At 33.0% G+C, this 11,992-nt stretch overlaps 1 protein-coding gene across 1 annotated transcript in view; it reads right to left on the bottom strand.

The window, feature by feature from the left end:
• HELRODRAFT_193739 (hypothetical protein) overlaps nucleotides 1-2,652 on the bottom strand; it is a gene marked incomplete at its 3' end in the record, with an annotated part of 3,671 nt that extends 1,019 nt beyond the window's left edge. The window contains exons 1-3 of the mRNA XM_009028733.1: nucleotides 2,221-2,652; nucleotides 1,532-1,661; nucleotides 1-1,181 (exon numbers count right to left, since the gene is read on the bottom strand). The exon at nucleotides 1-1,181 is cut by the window's left edge and continues 1,019 nt beyond it. Coding sequence (XP_009026981.1) covers nucleotides 1-1,181; nucleotides 1,532-1,653 — 1,303 coding nt within the window. The 5' untranslated portion in view covers nucleotides 1,654-1,661; nucleotides 2,221-2,652. The remainder of the gene's footprint in view (nucleotides 1,182-1,531; nucleotides 1,662-2,220) is intronic.
• Between the last annotated feature and the right edge of the window lie 9,340 nt (nucleotides 2,653-11,992).

Below are 11,992 nucleotides of genomic sequence, written 5' to 3'. Positions count from 1 at the left end.
CAATTGATGCAGTTGAAGATGTGATAGATGATGTTGTATGTTGAAGAGGTGTGCCACTTCTGCTGCCACTGCTGCCAACAACACTTTGAAGTGAAGCAGCGTTTGTAGTGCTGCCGTATGTAGCGCCCAATGTTGTCGAAGGAGCATTGAAATGGTTGGTGGCCTGAAGTGAATGTTTGTTGTGATTGTTGTTGGTGCTATTGTTGTTGTTGTTGTTGTTGTTGTAGGGGGCGGTGCTGTGCTTGTTGGTTGAGTGGTTAGACTGATAATGACTGCTGTTAGTTTTGTGACTCGAATCGCTAGCTGGTACTTTGCCTGGTACGTCAGGACTAGATTTGCTACGAGTGGTTGAGTGATGTTTGGATGTTGATACATGATTACATGATGATGTGGATGTTGATGTAGACGATGATGAAGATGTTGTTGTCGTCGTAGTTGTAGTTGACAAAGGCATATTGCTAGAAACAGTTTTTAAGTTATGACTAAAAACAATCTGGCTTCTTTTTATGAGCTTCAGTAATAAAAGCTTCGACTCTTCACTTTTCAGTTCATTCTTCAACATTTTCAACGTTTTATTCTTATCTTGCTCACTTCTAAACATCAACCTCCTTTCTTTCTTTTCTTTGAAACTGTTGTTACTGTTGTTGATGGCGTTATTGTTGCTAGTGTTAGCAACATTGTTGCTACTGCTGAGACTGCTGTTATTTAAACAGCTGTCAACATTATTTTTGTTATGCTTTTTATCATCGGTAGACTGAGTTCTCCTGCTCAGATCTATGGGTAGTGAATCAGATTTAGTGGCAGATGAAGAGGACGATTGAGATGTTGAAGATGATTTAGAGAACGTTGGATTCGATGAATTCATTGCATTCAAATTTTTGAAATCAGGAAATTTTTTCGATAGGTTGAGGGCAAATTCAGAAGTTTGCTCTTGAAACATTCTAGCCAAATCATTCATTCCAGGAAAGTTCGGGAGAAATTGTGAATACAAGAGCTCGTCGGCCATTGGATTGAAAGGTTTCTTCGAACTGTTTAGACCATTGTTGGTGCTGTTGCTTGGGGCTGTCAAGCCAGAATGAAACATGAAAGCATACGGGTCAAGGAATGAGGAGTAGAGGGATGATGGTGTTGATGCAAGGGACGAGGAGGAGGCAGCCAGGAGAGCAGGATCCATGTGCACTCTGTCAATTGTCAGAACATTTTAAACTTAAAAATACAATGCAAGAACAATAAAATTTTCAGTTATCTTTTTCAAAAAAATATATTTTTCTTTCTTTAATTTAACTGATGAAATTTTACAGCTCTAACAAAAAAAAACATCCGACTGATTTTCTCAACGGGCCACCTGGATGCCTATGAATCACAGATAAATATTAAAAAATGATGATTAAAAACTTAATCTTCTAACTGATCAGGCAGAACATCAGTGATATATTATCAAACTTGATAGAATCAAAAATAAATTATTGAATCCTGGATAGAAATTATTAAAGTTTAGTGTTTCGCAAAAACTAAAAAAGGCCAAACAAACTTTTTGTGGTTGAACTGGTTCTCGAAGTCAAAATAACTAAAGTCCTCTCTGGATCTCTTGTTGCTAGCATTATTATTATTGTTGTTGTTGTAAGTTTTAGTTTTGTAATCCTGCCATTCCATTTTCGATTCTGATTCAATGAAATGAAATAACAGAAATTTCACAAACACTAATTAATATTGAATTGAACATCAAATAGTGATAGAAATGGGTTAAAAAAAATTTCTTAATATCATAATCAACTGACAATGAGTAATATGTAATTAATAGTAAGTAGAAAGAAAGCCTTCAAAACTTCAATTTAACATTTTCTTCAATAAAAACAAATTCATTAATATTCATGTAATGATTAATCATTAATATTTTAATGATTAAAAAATCATTGACAAGTTTTAAATTACATAATTAAAAAATATTATAACAAATTAGGTCATTTGTTTGATGACAAAAGAAAAGATTTAACCCACTGATTCATTGATTGACAATCAATCAGAAAACAAGTTAACAAGATACATCATGTAATTTAGAGTTTTCCAACCAGAAAATTCTTTTCAATTATTCATTAAATAACAAATAAAATATTTAAAAAATAAATGATATTAATACAAAAGTTAATTCAGGTTCAATTCATTCATTTAATTGTGAAATTATGAATTTAATAAATTTTTTTAAATTAAATAAAAACCGACCTTGAAGAGACGACAGGACGAAATGCTCATAAATCAAACATCCGACTTCTCGTTCAATTTGTTTTTATTTTACAAAATAAATAAAAAAAAATCAAATCCCCATTCACTAATCTTTCGACACTAATCACGGACGACTGACGGCTAAATAGTTAAACTTACCTCTAAAGTTTAATTATAAAAATAAAATAGAAAAATATTTAACAAAAATTCAATCAAAAATGGCAAAATTAATCCAGTCCTGAATACCCCACGCACACGTCAATTCAGCTATTTTATTGTCAAAAATGTCTAATTATATTATTAATATTTAATCATTAAACTTATTAAAATACTAATTTTGTATTTTTTTGTATTTTCTCGTATACAAGCACACACAAATACATATAATAGGTATATATAAATACACACAAACACGTACGCCAATACCTAATAATACATAACTAGGTGAAGTAACAAAATGGCCGGACCAATGTTTTGTATGTGTATGTATGTTTGTATGTTAGTATGTTTGTATGTATGTATGTTTGTTTGTTTGTTTATTTGTATGTATGCGTATGTATGTATATGTACGCATGTGTATGTTTGTATGTATTTTTATGTATGTTTGTATGTATATGTATGTAAGCATGCATGTATGTATATATGTAAATGTATGTGCATGAATGTATGTATATGTATGCATGTATGGATGTGTATATATGTATATGTATGTATGCCTGTACGTTTGTATATGTGTTTGTTTGTATGCGTGCAATACATGCATATGTGTGTCTGCTGATGTGATGTGCATATGTACATAAATGTATTGTATACATACAAATACATACATATATATATATATATGTGTGTGTGTGTGTGTGTGTGTGTGTGTGTGTGTGCGCGCGTCTGTGTGCGTATATGTGAAGATGAACGAGTGTATTTTCATGGCGGTTATGTATACGTGAATTGAAATGGGCATGTCATATCTATTATGATAACCTAGGCATATAATTTTCTAAAAATTCTCAATAATTATTCAATCATTTATTTATTATTATTAACACGTAAAATAAAAAAAAATTGAAAATATTTTTTGGATGCTGCTTGGATGCATGATGAACTTGAATATTATGGATGGTTAAGTATATAAACATCGTTTACTTAAAAAACATAAAAAACGTAAGCACATACACACACACACAAACACACACAAACACACACACGCACATACACACACACTAACACACACAAATACATACACACACGCACGCATAAATGATATAATTACGTTACACTTTGACTCTATAGCAAGCTGTTTAATATTGGAGTTTTCACTAAAGAAGAATCCAACTTGGTGTATCGCAACATTTGACTGATGATGAATACAATTAATGAAACGCTTGTATTGTACGTCTGTTTTACGTGTACAATTAACGTACGCATACTATATACATTCGTGTGTGCTTGTGTGTACAAGAAGTGTGCGTGTGTGTGTGTGTGTGTGCGTGCGTATGTGATATACATATAATAATGTTTCAAATAGCACACATATACAATTGATAATATGTGTACCGCATGTGTTTGCACGGTAGTATGTGAAATGTTTTGTATTATCTTTTTGGGGGGTTTATTTATAAGAGGTAGCCTATATAACAGCTATATATTTTATTATTGATGTAATTTGTATTAATTGTAATTATTTGTAGTTAATAATTAATAATAATTAATTGTAATTATTGTAATTACTTGATTAATTATTGTTAACTATCTAGCTATCTAGAATTATTTAGCCGGCTCGTATAAACTGTTAATGTGCTAATTTTTCAATTAATTAAGTTTTACCATATAATATTATTAATTCATAATCAAAATTCAATGAAATGAAAACTCTACCATTTACAATTAAATTATTGATTCACTTATCTACCTACCTACCCTACCTACCTACCTACCTACCTACCTACCTACCTACCTAGTAGACATGCATAGTTTTCAATGAATAACACTTGAGTAAGAGACGTAAATTATGAATGTGCAGAAAATTCAAAATTTGTGTTAAGACTTCTTGAAAATATTTTCAACTCAAACTTTTTGTGAGAGTAGCGACCAGAGCTCCCCCAGGGCCTCCTTTTGCAGGACCCTAAAATTGAAATGTAAATGTTAGATAGAGGTAGGTAAGTAGGTTGGTAGGTAGGTAGGTAGGTAGGTAGGTAGGTAGGTAGGTAGGTAGGTAGGTAGGCAGGTAGGTAGGTAGGTAGGTAGGTTGGTGGTAAGCAGGTAGGTAGAGAGGCCGAAAGTAGCGAGTGTAGAACTTGATAGACAAACAGACAAACATGTTCCGCTTGCATTCCTCTAAGGTGAAAATTTTTTAGACAAGAGAAGTTTAATCTTTTATACAATCTTCTCGTTCAGTGAACCCAAGTCATTTTTATAAACATAGATGCCTGCTTTTTCTTGTCAAAATTTTATTTTTTTTATTTTTGTGTGTAACACTTTCAAAGTTAATACATACAAATGCTATAATTTATTTAAACTATAAACGTGCGCAAGGCTCATAGTAGTTTGCCTTACACCACTGCACGCACGAACAAAAGCAAACACACGCAAACACACACAAACAAACGAACAAAAATATACACACATAGAAGAACGAGAACATTAGCACTAACGTATTAACACTTGGTTATTTATAGTTCTAAAATCATTTACAACTTGAAAACAAGCAACTCATCATCATATTCACACGCCTATATGCCTATTAAACAATCAAATATAATACCCAACATACAAATACTTGTGTGTGTGTGTGTGTGTGTGTGTGTGTGCCTGTGTGTGTGTGAGTGTGTACATACATATGTATAAAAGTTTAAACGTAAAGCCACGTACACAGATACACAACACACGTAACCAGTACCAATGTTTAAAATCAAAAACCTTTGAAATCGGCAAGGCTTGCTTATTAATCACCGCGTATGTATTGAAGAATAAATACTAAATAACACATGCAAAATGCCATACACAAAGATATAAACAAAAATATACAAAAATATAAACAAAAATATACAAAAATATATACAAGTATATACAAAATATATACAAATATATACAAAAATATATACAAATATATACAAACATTTCTGCACGTACGAAAAGCAACTACATCCCAAATTATGAAATGTTTAAAATTTCAAAAACTTCAAAAAGAACTTCGAAAAACAGCAATTTAGAAAAACTCAATGGCATGTGTTGATCGTAAGCGTTTGGATGTTAATTAATAAATGTACAAGCCTGTGATTCATTCAAATGTTCTTTGGTTTAATGACTCATTCATGCATTTTTCAAACTTCAAATCTATTTTCTAAAAGATTAGGAGTTAATAAGAAAATGATTTATCTCAAATTTTCTTGGTTTCATTCTTACATAATTTAAATGCAAATTTTTTTTACATAAATTCAAATTTCAAGTAATTGAAGTTTCTCTACAGAAAAAAATTATAATAAATTTGGCTCAGGGGAATTTTTGTCAAACGATAAGACGGCAAAAAATAAATGAGAAGGAGGAAACAAGAAAGACAGTCCTACACCATTCCCAATATTTATTTCTCCTTAAGGTTCAACTATATCAGATCTAGTGCACGTGTGCCGCCACCATCTTTATTCAGCTCCAACTAATCAGACATTCGGAGAATCCTGAAATACTGCAAGACCACGATAAGATGATGACGCAATTACAACATGACAACATGATAGTAACAGAGTAACATGACAACATTGGTGTTTTGATTTAGCGGTGCATCAAGTCAAAAGAAAGATTTTACATACAACAGATCCAAAAAACGCCAAGCTAGTCAGTTGCTTGGATCTTCAAGCGCTCGGCATGTTTAAGACGGCAATACATTTATAAAATCACATTCTACAATTTTCGAGAACACCAATCACAGTACTATACACACCCACACACACACACACACACCCACACATACACACAAGTGCATCTTGTTGTGTATAGAGTAACATAACAGCAACATAACTGCAGGTAAATATGGAAAAGATAAATTGATGATAATTTCAATGTTAATTTGAAAATTATCCGCTTTTTTAAACACAAGTTGCTACACGTGTTAGTTGGAAAACTTTATTAATTATGATCATTAACCTTTGAATGTGCAGTTTTATTTTAAAATACCCAATGACCCCATTCTTCTTTTTTGTACTGAAGAATTTTGTCTTTATTGCTAAGTAATACTTTCGTTTTTATTCAGTTTACATTTAATTTAAATTAATTTAATTGAAATGCAGTCGAACAGGGGCTGGCTGGCTTTTACATCCAGACGACACTACGCAGGCACATATTGAAACATTTGGTGCGGACGTCAAAGTTGTATCGGCTTGGCGATAATTATTTTCACTTGATGTTGATTTTTGGCATATTTATGTTAATATTGTTAGACTGGAGAGATGTGAGTTGTACAAATGTGAGTTGTACAGATGAATCTCAGTCAAACGCAAATAACAATGCAATTGTTATTGGTTTGCCACATCGTAAGCACGAAATTTATATATTTTTTCATTATGATTTATATTTTTAAATTCAGAATTTTTTTTAAATTTTGCTCTTGAGAAACTTCGCAGTCTAAAACTACAAATCTATTTTCGTATAATACCATCGTCTACATGAAGAATTCGTGTTTAATAATTTGAAGGTATAACTGACTTTCGTCACGTCAATTAGCTCAATTACTTCTTACTTCTTACACACAAACACACACACAAACAAAACACACACACTACTTCTTAATGTGCTGCCTTCGCCTACAGTCACACACATACCATACAACGTATGCTATAAACCATTGTGTACATAATAGTGTATCACACACACCACACACACACATACACACACACATACACACCACACACACACACATTTGTTTTTAGCAAATATACATAAGTTGTAATGTATTGTTGATTACTTATACAAACATTATACATACAAACAGACAATATACTATATACAAATAATAATTACAAATACACACAATACTACATAGTATGAACAAATACACATAAGAATAATACATAATACACTATACGCGTATTATACAAACATAGAAATGATGGTTATGGAGAAGAATTGTATGAAGATTGTATGGAGAAGAGAAGGAGCAAGAAGACCGAATGATGAACATCAGAGGTAGTGTGTAACATTAGTTTGAGCAAAAGACAACAGCGTCATTTACCACTTGACATGTGTACACCAGGAATGATGCGTACAAACATCCGTACACGCACAACCTCTAGCGTACAACAGACAAAGTGTACGTTCTTACGTAACGTTGTGTGTTTCCACATATCTGTGTTTTTGTATGCGCGATTGTGTATCTGTCAATGCGTGTGTTTGTATCTCTCTGTATCCATTAATGTTTGTATACGTGTGTGTTGTATATCTATTTGAATTCATTAATGTTCGTATAGATTGTTGTATGTATGTCTAATTGTATCTATCTATGTTTTGTTTATGTGCTTGTATATCTATTTGTGTATTTTTAATGTATGCATACACGTAAGTATCTATTTGTATCTATTAATGTTTCTATATATGTGTATATATATCTATATATTTTGTGTATTTATACCAGCATCACTTCAAAAATATGAACAATATTGAGAAGGAAGGTTTCTTTTTTAGTATGGGACAACTTGCTACAAAATTTGTTTGGGTTTTTTTGTTATGATTCTTACGGAAGTTTGTTCAAATATTCAAAATTGCCATTGATGCAATAAAGATATTTCTCTGCAAGTTCAATATAATTAAATTCGCTTTTAAAACTTTAAAATAATTTAATTTAATTAATTAATTAAATTAATAAAATAATTTAATTTATTTAATTAATTAAATTATTTAGTCAGCAGTGACGAGGCAGATGGCGCTCCGCCATGCAAGCAACTTGTCGAATTTTCAATTTTGACCCCTGAATGACCCCTGGATGACCCCTGAGTGACCATCGAGTGACCAATGTGTGACCACCTCATACCACAGCATTACAATTTCAAGACAGTGTTTTGTATGGAAAGTGTTTCACATTTTTGTTATTTAATAATAAATATTTATGAGCAGAAGTCCGCAAAATGACATAATCATTGAAATAATAAATTACATTTCTGTTTTAAGTTTGAACTTTTCTTTACAATATTTTTATATCAGTAGGAGTAAGTTTGATAGGCCAGACATTTTGACGCGTTATTGCAAATATCTGCTGGATGGGAAAAAGCAATGTACGTATTTGTTCAAACAAACTCAGTGTCTCTGTCTTTAATTTCTTGTGTTTTTTTTCTTCAGCTGGTTTGTTACTGGAACAAGACATTTGCGTCTTTAATGGTAAAAACAGTTTAAAGTAAGGTGGTGAGTTGAGGAAAACCTCAGCCCTTGATTATCGTAAACATCCTTCAGAAGTATACTTCAATGTTGAGGTACGCGTTGGAAATTATTTTGGACATTTTTACCAAAAAGCTTTTAACTTTTACTTGCACTGATCAACATGACAACATACTTGATTTCAAATCTTGTAATATTGATTGTTGCGGTTCCTAATGAATTTCTTGTGATTTTGTAACTTGAGTTTTTAATTTCAAACAAACATCTATCCTACACAACTGCACGCTATTTTTTTTAGCCCAGAAAGCATTTGAAACAAAATATTCTTCACTAGCTGACTGCACGGCAGTATTTGAAAAAGGTTGTTACAGATTTGAAATTTGGATTTGGATGTGATCATACGGATATTGGGTGATCTGAAATGTTCAGTGTTTCTTCAGACAACAGCGCAATCAGTGCTGAGATGGGTCTTATTTCTTTTCTTTCACAGTGTTGTTGGGGTTTACATAACCATCATGCAATTATGAATCTTAGTGGAAATAAAAACCTCCTTGAAAATATATTTTGTAAAAAGAGCGACCAATCCGATGCATTTTGATATTTTTTTGAGATCTAGGTGTAGACCTAATCATATTTTGTTTCGATAACAGTTCAACGTTTTTTCGCTCTTTTTTTAAGAAAACGCCAGAAAATATTCACAAATTGAAAAATTGATTGATGAAATCAAATTTTTTGTTACAACAACCGTTTCTACTTGCAATCATTCATTTATGAAACAATATTAAAAATAATTAGTAGTAAATCTATAATAACATTTGTGTGTTTGTATGTACGTTTTGTGTATATGTGTTGTTTGTGCATGGTATATGTCCTATGTATGTGTGGTGTATGTTGGATTGTTGATGCATTTTGACTGTAGTGATGTTGTTACAAGAAAACAGCACACTGCTTGTCTGTGTAGCATATGGACTAAGTAGCATTGTTAAACGTTAATTGTCGCGCTGGTTAGTCGCGCTGATGCTATACTTCGCTTTTACAGCGTTAACACCGGTTGGCGAGGTAGCTCAGACGATAGAAGTGCCATGCCTCAAGTGGTTGTTGCTGCTGTACGACGACCTTCCGGTTCGATTGCTATCTGTCCGAGTTGTCTTTAAGGCTTCCCCACATCATACGCGTGTACAGACAAGATGTGCGTGTGTGTCGTGTGGCGTATGTGTGCGTCGTGTGGCGTGAACGTAGGTGAATAGAGCTTTTACGACACAGCAGTTTTTCGGTTATAAGTAAGGAGGAACTAGTATGCTCATCTTAAAAATGTTCCCTGTTTTTGTAAATTTGTTATTATAATTCATGTAGTGCTGTTATATTCCATCAGGGCTGATGTTGTTAAAGTTGTTGTTTTCATGATCGAGGTTGTTGTTTATTTTTTTGATGCGTTTCTTCATTTGTTTTGGGTGAACAAAGCTTCGAACAACAATAATTTTTTCAATTTGGATGAATGTTTAGTTAATATCAATTTTGTTAACCTGAATTGTTGTTATTGATGTTTTTGGTAGCATCTATTTCATTGACAATTTCATTGTTGTTGCTTTAAAATTTTAAATTGCATTTTAAATGAGTGAACACATGTGGGTTGGTTCGCCTACAAAGTGCTATGCCTACATTCCACGTACAAATGTACATAATTGCGTGTGTGTACGTGTAGATATGCGTGTCATATGCGTGTATGTATGATATATGTATGCTTGTATGTATGCGTATTTCGTTTCGTTTCGTATGCGTGTGTGTGTATGTGTGTTTGTACGTGAGGTGATGTGACGTGACGCTTGTGTATTTACATAAATATCCATTGATGCACCATCGAGAGCATGTGCTATGTACACTTAACTGCGTAGACATGTGCAACTAATCGAGTGTATGTGCGTGTGTATTTGTTTGTATGTTTGTGTCTCTGTGAATGTCTGTGTGTGTGTGTGCGCGCGTGTGTCAACTACATAACCAGCAGATTCAGTAAAATAATAGAGTTAAACAGCCAACCGATGAATTGAATCGGAGGAGGTGAGCAAACTGGAGCGGGTCATAGGCGGCCCGTCAAGCCTTTCTATGCGGTCCTCAAACTTTGTACGTAATTCATATTTATGTTCGAAAAGAATTAATTCTGTGAACTTCATAACATCTTAATCAATTTCAAGCTGCGGCTTCAAATCTCTGATTACATGCAAGCTGACGTTACTGAACATAGCGTTTACATTTCCTCTCGCATACTAGTCGAGTAGGCACATATACATTCATATATGCATACATACAATCACCAATTATCGTACAATCATCTAAACATACATACATACATACATACATACATACATACATACATACATACATACATACATACATACATACATACATACATACATACATACATACATACATACATACACACGTTATTCGAATACTATATAAATAGGCATACTAAAAGATGATGCATGGAATTTAGCTTTCCTTTCTATAATAGCGCTATAAAAAATTTTCAACAGGTCAGCCAGTCAGTCAACCAACCGACCAACAGACCAACAGACCGACCGACCGATCGACCGACTGACCAATTTCTATCTATCCTACTTCTCGTTTTGTTGAGTTAAATTTTGCTCGTTCTATATCAATTCTAATCTTTAAAATGTTCAAGAACCTGAGATGTCCAGGATTGAAATTGATGATCACATCAGCCGCTAAGTGGCTTGGATGCATTGCTTAAATTAAATGCATTAAATTTTTGTACGTATATTGTGGTTGGCGAAGTTAGCTCAAACGGTAATAGTGCCTTTATTTGGATTGTTGATATTGCGTGAAGATCAGGTTCAAATGCAAACTGTCCCAAACTCAAACACTATCATTGGCCACGTGTGTCACGGTGCCTGCGCGTTCATGCAAAGTGCGTGTGCGTGTGTGTGGCAAAATAGTTTAGTTGCAACCAAGTTAGTAAAAAATCCGGGAGCAGTTTTGCGTTTCTCAGAGCTGCATAATGAAGATAAAAAAAATTGCCGGCATTTAAACAGGGACCTGGTTCAACTGCATGCGCGTAGATGAGTTTGGATGATGTTGTTCAATGAAAAACATTATCGTTTGAATAGCTATAACTGAACTAACAAATTGTGATTACAGTGGCTGGCCATTTTTTGTAAAAGTTCGAGCAAAAATGGAAGTAGAAGCAGAAAAAGTCCATGCAATTACATTTTTTAAAAAATGTAGTTTACATCGGTCGAAACTTTTGAAAAAAAAATGTTATAACCCATTTGGAAACAGTTGTGAATTCCATATAAACCCACGCAAATTGTACACATAATCCAACAAACGCTTTCTAAACCTTGCAAAACCTAATTTCGACCTGTTTCTAAAAATGCTTTTTTTTCATTTTATAACTATT

The sequence above is a fragment of the Helobdella robusta genome, assembly GCF_000326865.2.
Source record: "Helobdella robusta unplaced genomic scaffold HELROscaffold_58, whole genome shotgun sequence".
NCBI lineage: Eukaryota > Metazoa > Annelida > Clitellata > Rhynchobdellida > Glossiphoniidae > Helobdella > Helobdella robusta.
This window is presented reverse-complemented; position numbering and strand designations above follow the sequence as displayed.